General features: G+C 46.7%; 1 protein-coding gene across 1 annotated transcript in view; it reads right to left on the bottom strand.

Annotated features, from left to right (window-relative positions):
- The window catches only part of TTC34 (tetratricopeptide repeat domain 34), a 51,553-nt gene that overhangs the window by 14,269 nt on the left and 17,308 nt on the right, over positions 1-19,976 (bottom strand). The window contains exons 4-6 of the mRNA XM_015411120.1: positions 17,464-17,630; positions 10,787-11,057; positions 9,856-10,070 (exon numbers count right to left, since the gene is read on the bottom strand). Coding sequence (XP_015266606.1) covers positions 9,856-10,070; positions 10,787-11,057; positions 17,464-17,630 — 653 coding nt within the window. The remainder of the gene's footprint in view (positions 1-9,855; positions 10,071-10,786; positions 11,058-17,463; positions 17,631-19,976) is intronic.

Here is a 19,976-nt window from a genome sequence, read left to right as displayed (position 1 = left end):
GCCGGAGAGACAGGCAGAGATCAGGAGTCTCAATGCGTGGATGAGACGATGGTGTAGGGGGGAAGGGTTCAGGTTTGTTAGGCACTGGGATACTTTTTGGAACAAGAGGGAGCTGTACAGGCGAGACGGTCTCCACTTGTCCCGAGAAGGAACCAGGCTGCTGGCACTTAAAATCAAAAAGGTGGCAGAGCAGCTTTTAAACTGAATATTGGGGGAAAGCCGACAGGAGATGAAAAGTCTCTGGTTCGGGTTGGCTCATCTGAGAGAGGTGAGGGGGTACCGGTTGCTTTTCTACAGGGAGGTGGATTGAAATTGTCCACAGAGGCCATGGCTGGTGACATGGACTGCCGGACAACGACTCGAGATAGCAAGAGGAAGGATGCAGGCTTAACTTGTAAGGGAAATTACAGCTGTTTCTATACAAATGCTAGAAGTGTCCGAGGTAAAATCGGGGAGTTGGAGTGCTTGGTGTCGGAGGGAAAAATAGACATTGTGGGTATTTCTGAAACTTGGTGGGATGAGGAAAATCAGTGGGACACAGTGATTCCCGGTTATATATTATATCGGAAGGATAGGGGGGGAAGGGTTGGAGGTGGGGTAGCTCTGTATGTCAGAGAGGGTATAAAGTCTAGAAAGATTGAGAGGCTAAGTGAATTGGATTCGCTTCTGGAAGTTCTATGGGTTGAAATAGGGGGGCCAAAAGGAAACTTAACACTGGGAGTTTGTTATCGCCCACCAGATCAAAAGATAGAGGAGGATTATAAAATGATGAATGCCTTAAAGATAGCAACTAGACAAAAACACTGTGTAATAATAGGTGATTTTAACTACCCACACATTGATTGGGTCAATATGTGTTCTAGTCGGGAAAAAGAGATTGAGTTTCTAGACACTCTAAATGACTGTGCTATGGAGCAGATGGTCACGGAACCTACCAGGGGAGAGGCGATCCTTGATTTGGTCCTAAGTAACACTCAAGACCTGGTGAGAGATGTAAAAGTGATTGCACCGCTTGGAAACAGTGATCATAATGTTGTTGAGTTCATCATTTGTACAAATAGAGAATTGGCCAAAAAGACTCACACAACCATTTTTAACTTTAAAAGGGGTAATTTCTCTGATATGAGGGGACACGTGGGGAGGAAACTGAAAGGAAAAGTAGAAAGGGTCAAAACAATTGGGGAAGCTTGGGATCTATTTAAAACTACGATCCTAGAAGCTCAAAAAATATATATTCCGCAGGTTAGGAAAGGCACAAACAGGTATAGGAAAAAGCCTGCATGGTTAACAAACAGAGTAATGGAGGCTGTAAAAAGTAAAAAGAATTCCTTTAAGCAGTGGAAAGCTAGTCACAGTGAGGCTGATAAAACGGAACACAGGCTATGGCAAATAAAATGCAAGTCTGAGGTCAGGCAGGCAAAAAGGGAATATGAGGAGCATATAGCAAAAAACGTAAAAACCAACAATAAAACTTTCTTCAAATACATTAGAAACAGGAAACCAGCCAGGGAGGCAGTGGGGCCCTTGGACGACCAAGGGGTAAAAGGAGTATTGAAGGATGATAGGGAAATGGCTGAGAAGCTAAATGCATTTTTTGCCTCCGTCTTCACTGTGGAAGATGAGAAGTGCTTGCCCACTCCAGAACCACTGATTTCAGGAGGGGTGTTGAAAGACCTGAGTCAGATTGAGGTGACGAGAGAGGAGGTCCTAAAACTGATAGACAACTTAAAAACTGATAAATCACCAGGCCCAGATGGCATACATCCGAGAGTTCTGAAAGAACTCAAATGTGAACTTGTAGATCTCCTGACAAAGATATGTAATCTTTCCTTAAAATCTGCCTCCATTCCTGAGGATTGGAAGGTAGCTAATGTCACTCCCATCTTTAAAAAGGGTTCCAGAGGAGATCCGGGAAATTACAGGCCAGTCAGTCTGACGTCGATACCGGGTAAATTGGTGGAAACCATTATTAAGGAAAGAATTAGTAGGCACATAGATGAACAAAACCTATTGAGGCAGACTCAGCACGGTTTCTGTAAGGGAAGATCTTGTCTCACTAACCTGTTAGTGTTCTTTGAGGGGGTGAACAAACATGTGGACAAGGGGGATCCAATAGATATTATTTACCTTGACTTCCAGAAAGCTTTTGATAAAGTTCCTCATCAAAGGCTCCTAAGTAAGCTCAAAAATCATGGGATAGAAGGACAAGTCCTTTTATGGATCAAAAACTGGCTAGTTCATAGAAAACAGAGAGTGAGTGTAGGTGGGCAATTTTCTCAGTGGAGGGTGGTAAGCAGTGGGGTACCGCAGGGATCAGTACTTGGTCCACTGCTTTTTAACTTGTTCATTAATGATTTGGAGATGGGAGTAAGCAGTGAAGTGGCTAAATTTGCGGATGATACAAAGTTGTTCAGGGTGGTGAAAACCAGTGAGGATTGTGAGGCACTCCAAGGGGATCTGTCAAGGATGGGCGAGTGGGCGTCAACATGGCAAATGGGGTTCAATGTGGCCAAGTGCAAGGTGATGCACATTGGAGCCAAAAATCCTAAATATAAATACACATTGATGGGGTCTGAACTGGCAGAGACTGAGCAAGAGAGAGATCTTGGAGTTGTAGTGGATAACTCACTGAAAATGTCGAGACAGTGTGTGACTGCAATAAAGAAGGCCAATGCTATGCTGGGGATTATTAGGAAGGGTATTGAAAACAGATCAGCCAATATAATAATGCCCCTATATAAATCAATGGTGAGACCTCATTTGGAATACTGTGTGCAGTTCTGGTCACCACACCTTAAAAAGGATATTATAGCTTTGGAAAAAGTGCAGAAAAGGGCAACTCGAATGATAAAAGGGTTGGAACACTTTCCCTATGAGGAAAGGTTAAAGCGCTTAGGGCTCTTTAGCTTGGAGAAAAGACGACTGAGGGGTGACATGATCGAGGTTTATAAGATTATGCATGGGAAAGAGCAGGTAAAGAAAGAGGTACTTTTCTCCCTTTCTCACAATACAAGAACTCGTGGGCACTCCATGAAACTGCAGAGCGTTCGGGTTAGAACGGATAAAAGGAAGTACTTCTTCACCCAAAGAGTGATTAACACTTGGAATTCACTGCCACAGGAAGTGGTGGGTGCTACAAGCATGGATGGCTTCAAAAGGGAATTAGATAAGCATATGGAGCAGAGGTCCATCAGTGGCTATTAGCCACAAGGTATAGCTAGGGGCTCTGGGGCAAGTGATGCTCTGTCTTCTTGGTGCTTGGGGGGGGTCAACAGTGGGAGGGCTTCTAATGTCCTGGCCCCACTGCTGGACCTCCTGATGGCACTGGTATTTCTGGCCACTGTGTGACACAGAGTGTTGGACTGGATGGGCCTTTGGCCTGATCCAACATTGGCGTCTCTTATGTTCTTATGTTCTTAACAAGGTCTCATTTATGTCAGATTTGGCCCTCATAACAAATGAGTTCGACACCCCTGCCATAGAGTCCACCCTTCAAAGCCGCTGTTTCTTCCACATGAACTGATCTTTGTCACCTGAAGATCGATTGTAATAGCGGGAGATCTTCAGGTGCCACCTGGAAGTTGGCAACTCCACCACGGTACAAAACAGAATGTTGGACTAGATGGCCCATCAGCCTAATCCAGCAGGGTCCTTCTTATGCTCTTCACAAAAAAGGTTTAAAAAAAGTATCTGCAAATTTGATTGTACTGCTTTCTGGATGTCCTGTGGATTGAGCAGTTCATATGGAGAGACCCAGGGGTCATTTTGTAGAAAAAGAGGTGCAGGAGCTAATTAGCATAACTCATTAGCATAACTTATTTGCATATGCCACACCCCCTGACAGCACCAGAAGTGTGTCAGAAGGCAACACCCACCACTCAGGCTCCACTGGACTGTTTTGGATTGCTAGCTATTGGGGGGGGGGGGAACGTGCAGATCTGTCCTCGTGGAGGAGGGAGAGCTTGTACCTGAATAAAACTTGGTCTTAAAGGTGCTACTGGACTGTTTTGGGCCGGGGAGCAGGGGGGAAGCTCTGCAACTTACCTGGCTGCTTCTTGCTCTGACTGAGGGCTGCTGGGAGCAGGGGGCGGGGCTTGTTGCACGTGCCCACCCCCTGGGCTCTTTACTGACGGAGCTCCGCTCCTGTGCGCTCCTGCAGGAAATGACCCTTGGAGAGACCCATCAATGCTTAGTTCTCATGGCCCTTTCTTACATGCGCAGGGAAATGCCAATCACCACTTTGGGGTCCGGAAGCAATTTTGTCCAGGCCAGTCTGGCTGAGATCCTGGAGGTTTTTGTGCCCTCTTCTGGGCATGGAGCAGGGGTCACTGGGGGTGGGTGGGGAGGTATTTGTGAATTTCCTTCATTGTGCAGGGGGTTGGACTAGATGACTCTGGAGACCCCCTTCCAACTCTATGATTCTACCCCCAACTGATTCATGAAACCTGATGCAACAGGATTCCACCAACAGTGACAGTGCACTTCTGAAGGACTGGCTAGAAGGCAAGCTTTGGGACTGGACCACTGCCATCATATTCTGCTCATGGGTTCTCTGGAAATTCCTGGCTGATCACTACAGAACAGGACTACATGCACTTTGGGTTGGATACAGTAAGGGTCATGAGAAACACATAAACCACCCTGGGAATGTTCAGTCTGGAGAAGAGGAGGCTGAGGGGGGACATGGTCGCTCTCTTGAAGTATCTGAAGGGCTGTCACTTAGAGGAGGGCAGGGAGCGGTTCCTGTTAGCAGCAGAGGAGAGGACTCGCAAGAATGGGTTTCCATTAAGGGCTGGAGGGTACCGGCTGGATCTCAGGAAAAACTTTTTGACAGTCAGAGTTGTGCAACAGTGGAATGGGCTGCCTAGGGCAGGGTGGCAAACCTATGGCACGGGTGCCAGAGGTGGCACTCAGAGCCCTCTCTGTGGGCACGCGTGCCATCGCACCAGCCAGGCCCAGACCATCATTAAAGTGTCGAATTCTCTGCCAAATAATGTTAAGTAAATGAAAGCATTTGGGATTGCTTTCCTTACTTTGTTTGGATCATCTTACGTTAATGTATGAGTTGTTTTTTTCTAAAGTAAAACCTTGGTATTCAGGTTAAATTGCTGTGTTGGCGCTTTACGATAAATAAGTGGGTTTTGGGTAGCAGTTTGGGCACTCAGTCTCTAAAAGGTTCGTCATCACTGGCCTAGGGAGTTCCCCCTCACTGGCAGTCTTTAAGCAGCAGCTGGACAAACACTTGTCAGCGGTGTTCCCTCTAAGCTGAGTTAGTGTGAGCTAGTTCACAGTTTTTTAGCCTCCGGCTCACACATTTTTGTCTTAGCTCAGGAAGGATGGCTCTAAAGCAAACTAATTTATGCAGTAGCCAAATCGCTCGCTCACAACTTTAATGCCAGTAGCTCACAAAGTAGAATTTTTGCTCACAAGACACCACAGCTTAGAGGGAGTATTGCTTGTCAGGGATGCTGATCCTGCATTGAGCAGGGGGTTGGAGTAGATGGCCTGTATGGCCCATTCCAACTCTGTGATTCTGTGATTCTGTTATTCTAGATCCTCAGAGGAAGGATGGAATAAGCATAAACCGGACAGACAGACAGAGAAGCTCTTCTTACAGTAGCTGAATTCAACCGCCCAATATCCATATCCCACCTTTCGTGTCCTGCCCACGGCAGCTTACAAAACATGACCACAAGGCCAAATCAAAGCAAATTAAGAAGAAAGTACAAAAAAAGGGTCAAATCCAAAGTTCCAAAATTTGCACATCACAATAATACAGATTTACTCTTCATAAGGAAAAAAAAAAAAAAGAATTACGTCCCGACGCAGGGCACCTGTCATTCAAAAGAAGGCCACAAACCTTGAGAAATGCTGTCAGAATTGGAGCCTTCTGGACTGACTCCAGCAGACCAGTTTGCTGTAGTGGATAATTGCTGGACTATTCTCTGGAAGGCTAGGGTTCAGATCCCCACTCTGCTAGGAACCTGATAGGAACCTCCAGGTGCGACCTGGGGACTCCCAGAATTAGAGCTCATCTCCCACCTACAGAGACCAGTTCCCCTGGAGAAAATGGATGCTCTGGAGGCTTTACAGGGCTCTATTTGTAGCAGGAACTCCTTTGCATATTAGGCGACACACCCCTAATGTAGCCAATCCTCCAAGACCTTACAGTAGCCCCTGTAAGAAGAGCTCTGTAAGCTCTCGGAGGATTGGCTACATTAGGCGTGTGTCGCCTAATAGGCAAAGGAGTTCCTGCTACAAAAAGAGCCACTGAGGTCCCTGTCCCCCCCAGGCTCCATCCCCAGATCTCAGCTGTTTCCCAACTTGGATCTGACAACCTTACCCCCCAACCCCCACTGGTGGCCAGGAGGGACCTGGCCACCCTGCCCACCCCACCTAATAACCTCCCTCAATGGTTTATTGGTGGTGGTGGTGGGGATAATAAAAATCAGAGGGGAGAGCCGTTTATTTCCCCCTGAGCTCTTTGAAGCAAAGGAAGGATGGAAATGAGCTAGAGGGAAAGACCATTTGGCGGACGTCAGGGTACATACGTGAGTGCCCTCCAGTTGCAACGGACTGATGGCGGCCCCAGGAAGGGGCTTTCAAGAAGCGGAGGTGGTTTGTTGGCCATTGCCTTTCTCTGCAGAGTCTTCCTTGGTGGTCTCCCGGGCAATTAGAGATGCCAGCCTCCAGGTGGGACCTGGGGACTCCCCGGAATCACAGCCAATGTTCCCTCTAAGCTGTGGAGTCTTGTGAGCAGCAATTCTACCTTGTGAGCTACTGGCATTAAAGTTGTGAGCAAGCAATTTGGCTGCTGCATAAATTAGTTTGCTTTGGAGCCCCATCCTTCCTGAGCTAAGACAAAAAACTGTGAGCCGGAGGCTAAAAAACTGTGAGCTAGCTCACACTAGCTCAGCTTAGAGGGAACACTGATCACAGCTCATCTCCAGACTATGGAGATCAGACCCCCTGGAGAAAATGGGTGCTTTGGAGGGTGGGTTCTATGGCATTGCACTCCACTGAGGCCCCTGTCCTTCCCTGACTCCAGCCCCAAATCTCCAGGAGTTTTCCAACCTGGAGCTGGCAACCCTAACCCCCATTCCCAGCTGGTGGCCCGGGGGGGGGGGGACACACCTGGCAACCCTACATTCAAGCATCAACCCTGCTTCACTTCCAAGATCTAATGAGATCAGGCTATGCCGCATTCCCTCCGAGTATAAGGGCAGTGATGGGGAGGGGGCTAGAAACGTAGTGGGTCACCCAAGGAGGGGCGTGGACTGAGGGGGGATGTCTGCGAGGACCACCATCACTGTAGCCTGTAGAGTTAATTCATCTCCCCACTTGCGAAGGTGTGGGATCCCCTGGTGCATGCTGGGACTGGACTGGTGCACCCTTCTTCCCCCCCCCCTCCATGCCCCTAATTGCAAGTCTAGCTTGCTACAGCTTCAAGCCGCCTTCCCATCTGCCAAGCAAATTGGGCCAAGAAGCTGCTAAGAGCCTTTGGCTCAGTGGGAAAAAGCCTTGCTTATCCACATAAGGAGTCAATTTGTCCCCCGGAGAAGTGCTCTCGGTTGTCCTTTTATCTCCCACATAAAAGTCAGTGATTGGCAATTAGTTCTTAAAATCTCTCAACTTCCCTCTCTCAGCAGAGAGATATTCTCCCCCCCCCCCCAGTGCCTTATCTCTCATTGAGAGGTTCTTTGTTGCAGGGATTGGTAAATTAATACTTGCTTACTTAACGCCCTCCCGCTGGCTTGGCAGGGCGCATACAAAGCAATCTTCTCCCAGGCGCATTTATTTATTTAGCATATCAGCACACAGCCTTTTTTTTTAAAAAAAGCGTAGTAATGGACCTTCCAGACTGAAAGCAAAGAATATACAAACACAACAACAACAACAAAATCAAAATTGAGAAGAGCCACTTGTAAAATGGGAAACAGGAGTTTGGGAATGAAGGCAAAATTCTCGAAACCTTTACCAAAAGGACACAGAAGGAGCCCTGCTAAATCGGATCAGAAGTCCATCTGGTCCAGCATCTAGGGTTCCCAGCTCCGGAACCTGTTTCCAGATACTGAAGGGCAGGGGTCATTTCGTAGAAAAAGAGGTACAGGAGCTCATTAGCATAACTTATTTGCATAACTTATTTGCAAGTGCCACACCCCCTGACATCACTGGAAGTGTGTCAGAAGGCAACACCCACCACTCAGGCTCCACTGGACTGTTTTGGATTGCTAGCTATGGGGGGGGGGGATGCGCAGATCTGCCCTTACAGAGGAGGGAAAGCTTGTACCTGAATAAGGTAAAAGGTAAAGGTTCCCTTACTCGAAAGCCAGTCGAGTCCGACTCTAGGGTTGCGGTGCTCATCTCCGTTTCAAAGCCGAAGAGCCAGCGCTGTCCGAAGACGTTTCCGTGTACCTGAATAAACCTTGCCCTTATAGGTGCCACTGGACTCCTTTGGATTGCTATCTGGGCGGGGGGGCTCTACAATTTATCTAGCTGCTTCTTGCTCTGACTGAGGGCTGCTGGGAGCAGGGGTGGGGCTTGTTGCATGTGCCCGCCCCCTGGGCTCTTTACTGCTGGAACTCCGCTCCTGTGCGCTCCCACAGGAAATGACCCCTGCTGAAGGGAAACCCACAGACAAAACCTGAAGGCAGAAGCTCATCCCCAATAACTGGTACCTGCAGTCAGACTGCCTTTAAACATGGAGGCTTCATTTACTGTGCCAAATAGCCATAGACAGACCTACCATTGGTGAATTTTAAATAAAAGCAAAAGAAGAGCTCTGCCGAATCTGACCAAGGGTCCCTCCGGTCATTTGCAACAGTGGCCGCAAGCAAGGAAGTTGTTCCTCCCTCATGTGGCTTTCCCCGATGGGTCAAATAGTGTCCCCCCAGGACTACTTCAGGTAGGGGGAAATGGTGTTTGTGTGTGTGTGTGGGGGAGGCTGAACCCCTTCTCCGTGTGTGACGCAGTTGTGATTTCCAATCAGGCACCATATGCATGGGAATTGAGGAGAGCTGCCCAACTCATGTTTGACTGTAACATGGAGGGGTGGTGTGGACCCAATCTGTGTACTCAGCAATGTGTTGATGCACTAAGGATGCCAGCCTCCAGTTGGGACCTGGAGATCCCCTGGAATTACATCTCATTTCCAGATTACAGACATCAGTCCCCCTGGAAACAATGGCTGCTTTGTAGGGTGGACTCTAAGGCATTATGCTCTGCTGAGGTCCCTCCCTTCCCAAACCCCGCCATCCCAAGACTCCACCCCCAAATCTCCAGAAATCTCCCAACCCAGAGCTGGCAACCCTGAATGGGGCTAAGCATTCATTTGACACACGGGGCGGGGATTGCTAGAAGTGGAGGACTTTGCGCTATCTCCTGTCTCAAACTTGAGAAGTTGGCACCAAAGAGTTTAGACAGATAGAGAGGCCAGGACACACAGAGCATCTCCTTCCCTTCCCGCTCTCTGATCCTTTCCTTTGAAGTAGAATGCTACTCTTAGGGACAATGTCTTCTTCTTCCGCTCTCACACTCTTTTCTCTCGCGCACAGACAAAGAAGGTGCTTGATCACCATCTTGCACCATGGAGACTGACTGCTGCTGACTCCATGTAACTTTGTAAGTCTGTTTCCACACCTAACCCCTCAAGTTCTGCTGCATTGAAGCCTTTGAGCACTCTGCTCTTTTTTCCATGGTTCCCTGGCAGTACCAAGTTCAGAGAATCCAACAGGGATGACCCCTTGGCTTGGAAGCATCCTCTACTGAACATGAGAATTACCTGAACATATTTCCACACATGACTCAACCCAGCGATTCCTATTGCAAAGAAGGAGTGAGAGGATGAATTGTTACCTGCGCAAGGCTTTGTCGCTGCTTGGTGTCTAAGAAGTTCATGAGGAATGGTAACTCATCGTAGTCCTTTGCGGCTAAACCGGCCAAAATGTGAGCTGCTGTGTAGACATTTCTCTTCTTGACCTGAAGAATGCCAAACCGAGAGTTGACTGAATCATCGGGTGGGGTCTGGCCAAAGGATCCCTGGAGGTGAGCTAGGGCCTCTTTGTGTCTCCCTGAAGGTCAAAGCAAATATGGGAGTTAACGGATATGGAGAACACGGAATCCCATGAAGTTTGCTTGCCCAGCAGCTTCCGGACTCAAATCACAGCTTGTCTTCAAGGCCCTAAACTGCCCCCCCCCCGACTTTTTTGAGCCCGGGGGCATCTTTGGAATTCTGACCCCAGGTGGTTGGCACAACACTCTGTCACACAGTGGCAAAAAATACCGGGTGCCATCGGGAGGTCCACCAGTGGGGCCAGGACATTAGAAGCCTGCCCACAAGTTTTATTAATTCACCTGTTCCTTATTAGTAGCACATAGAAGGAAAAGAATGAAAATAGAATTTGTAATGAATCTGTGGCGTTGTGTTTAGAGTGCTGGTCTCAGATCTAGGAAAAGGATGAGCATGGGATTTATAATGCATTTATGATGTAGTGCTTAGAGGGCCGGGCGAGGAACTGGGAAACCCTGGTTTAAATCTCCACTCGGCCACGGAAACTCGCTGGGTGACAACTTGGGGCCAGTCACTCTCAGCATAACCTCCCTCACAGGGTCGTTGTGTGAAGATAAAACAGAGGAAAGGGGAATGATATTGTAAGCTGTTTTGGGAAACTATAAATAAAGAAAAACAACCCTGTAACTCAGGGAGAAATTTAGGTGCAGAGAATTCTGGAAACATCCATCCTAACAACAAGAAGATGATCTCCAGTTTGGTTGCAAGGTCTCTTACCATCCGCCGCTAACGTGTCCACATAAAGGATGTGACTCTTTGTTTCCCGGCTGTTTATTTTCAGGACCGATTCCCCGACTACGGTGAGCTCCTTCAGGATCTCTGTGGCTGGTGGCTCCTTGGTAGCACCAAGTTCAAATAGCACAGTCCTGCAGTGATCGAGCAGCAACTGATGGATCAGTGTCTGGGCTTCCTGCTTTAAGGAGAGGATTTCTGTGACTGCCAAGGCTGGGTCCACTTGGATGGCAGAGATCAGATCGCACACCGCCTCCTACGTGGGAAAAACCCCAAGAGCTAACAACAAAATCCAAGAGCTAACAACAGCCCACCATGCATCTGACGAAGAGAGCTGTGTTTTGCGAAAGCTTATGCTACAATAAAGTTTGTTAGTCTTAAAGGTGCCACTGGGCTTTTTGCTGTTTTGCAACAAAATCAAGGCAATCTTTTTTGATTTCCTAATTGTTTACCCAACCTGTTATCCCAAGACAATGCCAGTTTGCTCGATTCTGGCTCCGAGTCCTCCGATTTTCATGACACATTGCACAACCAATTGGGACATATGCCATCCTTTTCATAAGGGGACTTCCTCATTTACAGACCCACAAAAATAGCCAACTGTCGGTCAGCTTCAAGATGAGCATAACTGGTCCAAACTGGTCCAAAGCATCTGAGCTTTTTCACCAGCCATGAGGACTAGAAACCATTTCTCTCTTTTGAAGTTTTAAAGTCTGTTTTTATCAGAATCTTATCAGGTCTTTCAAGGATGCAACAATGGCAGGGAGGTAGAATTCAGCAAGGCTGTCTGAGAATGCACCATGCGCAAGAAAGCCGATCCCATTCTACTGCATGGTTCGGAAAGAATACAGTGAAACAGCTAGCTGAACAGGCACAAATAACAGGTTGGGTAAACAATTAGGAAATCCCCCGTCCCCGTCTTCTTTGACCTTCAATCTTTCCCAGCATCAGGGTCTTCTCCAGTGAGTGCTCCCTTCTCATTTGGTGGCCAAAGTACTTGAGCTTCAGTTTCATTATCTGGTCTTCCAGGGAACAGTCAGGGTTGATTTCTTTTAGGATTGACTGATTTGATTTCCTTGCAGTCCAAGGGACTCTCAAGAGTCTTCTCCAGCACCATAGTTCAAAAGAATCTATTCTTCGGCGCTCGGCCTTCCTTATAGTCCAACTCTCGCAGCCATACATGACTACTGGTAATACCATTGCTTTGACCACTAGACTTTTGTTGGCAGGGAGATGTCTCTACTTTTTACCATGCTTTTTAGGTTCGCCATTGCTTTCCTCCCAAGGAGAAGGCGTCTTTTAATTTTAAATAACTAGTGTTATTAAATCTCTTTAATAACACTAGTTCGTTACTCTGTCTGAGTCCTCATGCCTAATTCGGTCACTTATAAGGGGAAACCTGTTGGAAAAGAGTGTATAAAGGGGTAGGGTGGGTGCACTGGGCCCTCCCAAGGAGACCCATACGAGAGTGATGGCAGCCATTAGAGAACCTTTCTAGCTACTGCCTGCGACACCATCAATTGCCAACTTTCGGGTAAGAGATCCTTGGTTACCAGGTGGTTGCATTATACCTCCTGAAAGAACAACGGGTCAGGAGTTAAAAGACTGTAATTAGCCTGAGTGAACATATTATGGGCTCACTTCTGTGTTTTCCTCCCCCCACCCCCAGCCCAAATGACATTTAATTAGCTGCCTTTTATATTGGTTTAGTAAACAAAAGACCTCCATTTCTATCCAGCGGTATTAAAGATGCATGCGAGTGGACAAATTAAAGCTTGTTGATTGTGATGTGCCCGCTGTCTTGCAGAGCCAATAAGCCAGCAAACGCAGTCTTCTCATTAAGACACCACGGGGTGGGGGGGATGAGTGTCCAACACTAAAATAGTTTGCCTTTGACAGTCAAAAATGGGAAAAGGGTTTTGCGAATATTAATCCTATTTAACCTTTATCAAAAAGATTAATTTTATCACCTTCAAGCTTGTGCTTTTTTTGGGGATTTTCTGGAAGAAAGACTTTGTCATATTTCTTTCTTAGCTTCTCTCCTCTTGCTTTACACCAGTCTTTGAGGATAATGGCTTGAGTACAAAGGAGGAGCAGGAATCATTTCGGGGGGGGGATCGCAGGGGATCGCAGTTCCCCCGGGGGGGGTGCGGGGGGCGGGTGCGGGGGGCGGGGCACACGATGAAGCCCCGCCCCCTGCTTCCGGTCGTGGTAAAATGGCAATTTGACGCACCCTGTAAGTGCTCAGGATGGACGGGTGTTCCTTACAGCAGTTTGGACTGTATTTTGGTCCAATGCGGCTTCCCCCAGGCAGGGGGAATGACTGGCAGGCATCAAGACCCAAGAGAGAGTTGAGATTGGTGTGATCAAGTCTCGGAGGAGGCTTGTATTACATTTTGATCCCCTCTCCCGAAGCGGGCGAGCGCATTCAGGGGGTGTCGCCTCATGACACACTTCCGGTGATCTCAGGGGGTGTGGCATATGCTAATAAGTTATGCTAATGAGTTCCCCTAGCTCTTTTTCTATGAAACGACCCCTGAGGAGGAGTACTGAGAACTCTGTGGCTAACACACCATCATCGAGATGTTTCAGTTACAGGCAAGGTGAGCTCCCAACTGGATTACCCTATCAAAGTTCACCTCGAGTACAGCACTGTCGATCAGCTTTGAAGCCGCCCAGTAGCCACTTGATTGTTGGAGGCTGTGGCTGCTTTTGCAAGTCTAAGAACTAAATAATCTCATTTATTGAAGAAGAGGCATCCACCCCTCAGAGCTGTGGTCATCCAGGTACCTAAATTGACTGACAGGTGTACATGGAATCCCATCTTTGCAGCTGTGCCATTCGTTGGATGTATCCTTTAAATGACCAACGCCAGACAGGATACACTGGCTGTTTTTTGTATCTGTGCCCTCAGCATCATTTTGAGAAGTGATCTCAGGGCATGATCTGGGTTCATGGGCAGTCACCAAAGACACATTGAGATGCCTAAGTAGTAAGTTTCAATTCAGAACCCTTAAACTACTTTTGGTTAACTATTAACATTTTAAAATTGGAGACAGTGGTGGCAGGTGAGCAGCAGGGCACCTGCAAGAAAGCTGTCTATTCCTGTGAGAAAACATTGTAATTATGCAGAACAGGTGCAATTGAATTCACTTAGGCGCTTCCAAACAGCTCTTTGAACATGAACCAAGCTGGCAGGTGTTTAAGGGCAACTCGTTTAAAGTACTTGAATGACTGCATGCACCCATTCAAATCAGCCCAGGTTGTTGGGAACAGGGGCACTTCTGGCAGGAACCTGCTGTGGCACGATTCAGGTGTTACCTCATCCTTCTCTACCCCATCCTTAACTACTTGACCTCACTGGGAATTGATGGATACCAAGAGTTAGGGGGAGTACCCAAGCAAGGCATGACGACAATAGTTCCTTCTCTGTCACCAGACCAGAATCTGATATACAGAAATGTACTGCCTCAGAACATGGAGGTTCTATTTAGCAGTCACTGCACATATTTATTTGATGGGAGTTTTGTTACACAGGGCAGGGAATGTCTGCAAGTTCATATGAAAAAAGTCACTGTCCTTCCCTTTCTCTTTCTCTCTTGTCTATTCTGGTTAAATGACTTAATCACAGAAGACAGAACCTTTAATTACGCCGCTCATCTTGTACGGTAAGTTTTATTACATAAGACACTGATTAACTATCGTGATCCTTCCAAGAGCCAGTCATGATCATATAATGAGAGGAATCCTATCTTTTCGGACCCAGAGCGTATACTTAGCCAAATGTGTAATGGAGAAATTAAAGTTTAGAAGAGTGGTCCTTGACCTTTAATCCAGTTCCGCCTGCCAAGTATGCAACATTATCATCGAATGTCTCCCAAGACACAAGTAAAAAATTAGGACGTTAAAAACAACACGCCAGCCAAGCAGAGTTATACCCTTCTCAATCCATTGAAGTCAATGGGCTTGGAAGAGCGCACAACTCTGTTTAGCATTTCACTGTTATGGAGGGTTTTTTTCCCCTGGTACATGGATAGGATACGCTAACCTCAGGCATACATGCAACGACACCCTTGAGCCCAACTGTCATCAGCTTGTAGTATGAGTGGGAATATAAAGATTTTCATATATAGGTTTTTCCTTCTTGATTGTTCATATTCATCAGGGGTCGTTTCGTAGAAAAAGAGCTAGGGGAACTCATTAGCATAACTCATTAGCATGTGCCACACCCCCTGACATCACCGGAAGTGTGTCGTAAGGCCACACCCCCTGACATCACCGGAAGTGTGTCATAAGGCCACACACCCCGCCCCCAACTGTCCCAGCCGCCGCTGCCGGCCTTGCAGCTCCACTGCCCAGCCCCATGAGGGGCCCGGCGGTGGACCTGCAAGGCCGGCAGGAGTGCAAGGAAGCCCCGCGAAGGCCCTCCCTGGCCCCAGGCAGGCAGGGGTGGGGAGAGGCAGGGAGGAAGCAACTTACCCTCCCTCTTCTCCTGCCTCCTCCTGGCTGAATGAGGGCCGGAAGCGGGGTGGCCAGAAGCAGGGGGCGGGGCTTCGTCATGTGCCCCGCCCCCGTACCTCACCCGGGGGAACTGCGATCCCCCGCGAACCCCCCCGAAATGACCTCTGATATTCATATTTCTCTGGTTTTTATAGATTTATTCTTTAAGTAATATTTTATTAGGATGTTAGAAAGGCCTGTTATATAGAAGGCTTTCCTCTTGTAGGTCCGATATTGCTAGCAGACAACATAATAGGTACAAAGTTCATGATTCTGTAGTTCTTAGGGCAAACCTTTCAATGTCTGGGTCAGATAAGATTTTAGTCTGATATGAAGAATCCTTGCCCATTAGCATTTGGGTTAGGTTAAGTAAACACTTAGTTTGACGTAGATGTGTTTCTTTATATCTGGCCAATCAGAGGATTATTACTCAAATTACCACTGTCTTTTGTAACCAATCATGCTGCTTGAATATTGTTTTCTTGATGATGTCAGTCCATGTATAAAATATCATGTATTTCCTGAATATGTTCAGAATATGCTCAAGAAGAAGATGAAGAAGAAAAAGAAGAAAGTTGTCCATTTTGGTTAACTATTTGGTCTAATTGTTTTCCTATTAATTGAGGCATTTTTCCTGATTATGCTGAGAAGAAAGCAGTCAGTTTTGATGGGTCCTTTGGCCTAACTGTTTTCCGTATTTCATTACAATAAAATACAAGAACTTCCTCCTCATTTGACTTCATTTTTGACATGGAATCTAATATGTACAAGCTGACTCTTTAATGTTGAGTTCAGTTCTTATTTGTTTTTAAGGGGCAGGGGAGAAAGCTGGGATTTTATGCGAAGAGCAGGGTGAGCAGTACAAAATAATGCTCCTTTACTAGCTCTCAGAAACACTGCAAGTAGGGAGAAGGGGGAGGGTAGCCAGGCAAAGCCTCAAAACTGCTCACTGACATTTCTACATCACTTCCAGGGAAAACCCGGAAGTGACAAAAAGTAGCTGTAGGAATTGCTGGGAACTCTATGGTAAAATGTGTCTTGCCAACAAGAGGCCTTCCACTATAGCAGGAGGCCTGCAAAGCCTTAGAAGGCATTATGTAAAATCCCAAATGGCTCCCATTTGCCATTCAAGTTCTGAATGCTTCCCAAGAGTGGTTGATTGCCCCCTGGAGGGATATATCACCCCCGATAAGAATCGCTGCTTCAATGAAACCACACTTATCCGGCTAAAAGGCACCGCAAAGAAAAAGCCCCAGGACTGATTAAAACCAAATAATGTCATCTTAGATAATCATATATTTAGATATGTGAATTTTCTCCAGTTTTCCCCCTGTGAATGTTTCCCAGTTTCCCACACATTGGTATTATATGACGAGGAGAAGTTTTGCAATTACTCTTCATCGTCCATTCCAACTAGATAGTTCATAAGGTGACAAACAATGATATAATCATCATCAACAGCATATCAATTAAAACAAATATCACAAACACTCTGTTTAGAGCACAGAACGGCTGATTCTGCGTTGGCTTTTCCCTCCGTTGTTTTACAAAACCCACGTTCGAACAGAAATTCCCCTCTACACTGCATGCTGCTTTCACTTCCTTTGATTATCGGATTTTATGGTAGCTTCCACACTCCATGCTGCTTTCACTCTCTTCGATCATCGGGTTTTATGGTACCTTCTGCTTAGATTTATGGCCTTTTCATGGCAATTGTGACTTTGCAGTCAGTATGGCATTGCCCGAAGGTATTTGAATGTGGTTTTGAGCTGTACTTTTCACTCCCAGTTGAGAAAATGTAGATCAAATGCTAGATGCAGAATCGCCCAAAGACCCAGCTAGCTAGTACTGATGTGCAATGCTATTTTGCATGGTGCTTAGCTATTACACATTATTTCCCAAATGAAAAAGAGACCCAGCTAGCTAGTTCTGATGTGCAATGCTATTTTGCACGGTGCTTAGCTATTACACATTATTTCCCAAATGAAAAAGATATTCTCAGTGCTCCTTGGGGAAAAAAAATAATGCTCCAAATCTTCTGTATGAAACTATTGCACTCTTTCAGGCTGGGGGCCTAGCTGTGGCGCGAATTGTTATTGTTATCATTGTTACATTGAAAGTGGGTGATCGTGACCTTCAAAACATGAAAAAGATGACGTTACCTTCTTCTGATTCAGGGCCAGATGAATGAATCCCCTTCCGGTCAGAGCCTGCACATTCCCAGGGTCCTCTTTTAGAATGGCATTAAAATCAAATATGGCAGTTTTCTTCTGGCCAAGGTGCCCGTAACATCGAGCTCGAGTCAGAAGGGAATCTACAGCAAATCCCCCTGGATAAGACAGAAGAACCATCTTTATACATAGAATAACAGCACCGATCTGTTGCTAGGGGGGGAAGATAGCCAACTAATTCCGTCCTCCAGCACCCCCCCAATTGCTAATAATGAGCAGATTTCAATTTATTATATCCTCCATTCCATTTCTTAAAATTGTGGCCCAATTAGCAATATTTCTAAAAATTATTCTGGAATTGGAGTCCATTTCCTTTACCCTTTGGTTCATTTGAATTGCCCTCCCACTGCCTCCTTACGGGTATGCATACATAAAACACGGCACAAAAAGCAATTTTGATGCGGTCATAGATTTTAAAAATTGCATCACGTGTCCGTTGGTGTGCTGATGCAGACGGGGCGTGCATTCCTGTGTGTCAGTAAAGCACCGTGCACAGAAAGAACCTTGATATACCATGCATACAATCATGTCAAAATCACCCGCTGTTCCAGCATTGGCAGTGGGGGTGGGGGGAAGCTGACCGAAGGAACTCAAAGTTGTGGCAAACTACACACGCTCAGCACTTTCTAAAATTTTTAGAAATACCAAATAAAATAATGGAGGATTCCTAATGCCTGAATACCACTTCAGAAATAAATCCAGATAATCAATTCTCTTTAAGCTCCAAAGAATAATTTAGATGAGAAATATTTAGAAAGCATCCCAAACAGTGAAATTGCATCAATGTAGGTGGCACAGTTCATTTGAAGCTGCCATGTACTTATTCAGAACTTTGGCCATGTAGCTTAATATAGAGTTGTTTTTGACTGGCAATGGCTCTCTAGGGTCACAGACACTGAGCGGTCTTTCCCGGCACCTGATACTTTGAGATACCAAGGCCTACACCTGGGACCTTCTGCATGCAAAATACGTGTTGTACTGCTGAGCCACAGACCCTTTCTGTAAAATATGTCAGAAAGTTAGGAAACCAGAGAGGGTCTAAGCAGGGAAGGGTTGTGGCTCAGTACTAGAGCACAAGAGAGCCAGTTTGGCGTAGTGGTTAAGAGCGGACACTAATCTGGAGAACCGAGTTTGATTCCCCACTCCTCCACATGAAGCCAGCTGGGTGACCTTGGCCCAGTCACAGTTCTCTCAGAGCTGTTCTCTCAAGAGCCGTTCTCGAAGAGCTCTCTCAGCCCCACCTACCTCACAGGGTGTCTGTTGTGGAGAGAGGAAGGGAAGGAGATTGTAAGCCACTTTGAATAAAGGTCGGGGTATAAATCCAATTCTCCTCCTGCTCCTCCTCCTGCTCCTCTTCCTCTTAAATATAATCACTAGTTCCTTTATTTAGATCATTTTTACCCTGCCTTTCTCCAAAACCAGTCTCATGGGTTCACCTAGGTCACGGGTCCCCTACCTTTTTAAGCCTGTGGGCACCTTTGGCATTTCTACAGGGGCTGCCGGGAATCCCACCAAAATGGCTGCCGCCAGAGGTGGTGCTAAATGCAAACTGGCTACCTCAGGAGGCAAAGGCAAATGGAATACCTCCATCCTCACAACTCCTAGGAAGAAGGAAATCACAAAGGGGGAATAGAACCACATACTGAGTAAGGAAAGCCCAGATGTAAATCGGCCCTCCTCGTCCTCCAGTGGAGAACCCTTGCCTTTTAATGATGGCAGCTGATCATAAGCCCTGTCTTCCAATGGACCCACCCACTTCCTGGAAAACTTGATGGGCACCAAGGGAAGTACTGGAGCGGTGCCACGGCACCCAAGGACACCAACATTGGGGGACCCTGATCCAGATCAATATGGTCTACTTTGGATCACAGTGGCTTGAGAAAAGACAGGCCCTCCCCAACACCTGCTCTCTGAGATCCCATGAAAAGAAACACCATGGATTGCAGAGAGACCATCTTCTAGATGTTGTTCGAGACATCCTTGAGTTCTAGCAACAAACATTGTGTGGATTCTAGGACACCAAAGGGTCACATTTTAATTTATTTTTTTGTTACTATCTGTTCTGTTCTGGATTTTCGTCATTTCTGAGGTCAGTCAGCCGCCATACACATCTGGAGAAGCTAGCATATGATGTTGTAAACCATGTCAGCTGAATGACCCACCGCTTTGCAATCTTTGTATCGGGCAATGGAAGTTCTCTCCTTGCCTGAGGATGCCTTGCACAGAACAATGAGGGCTTAAGTTCGACAGGAGAAGTCTTGGCACCGAGATCCAAATCTCTCCGCGTTTTCGGAGCTAGAGGGTTGATCATAAGGAGAGACCGATGACTCGAGCCCAAGCAAAGCCCTCGATATACTACGGATCCCAAAGTTCAGTGCCCTGAACCAGCGGCCTTCAACCGTTCTTGTTTCAAGGAACCCTTTTCATACCCAGCACGAGCAACT

Source organism: Gekko japonicus, unplaced genomic scaffold (genome assembly GCF_001447785.1).
Source record: "Gekko japonicus isolate JY-2015 unplaced genomic scaffold, Gekko_japonicus_V1.1 scaffold411, whole genome shotgun sequence".
Taxonomy (NCBI): domain Eukaryota; kingdom Metazoa; phylum Chordata; class Lepidosauria; order Squamata; family Gekkonidae; genus Gekko; species Gekko japonicus.
This window is presented reverse-complemented; position numbering and strand designations above follow the sequence as displayed.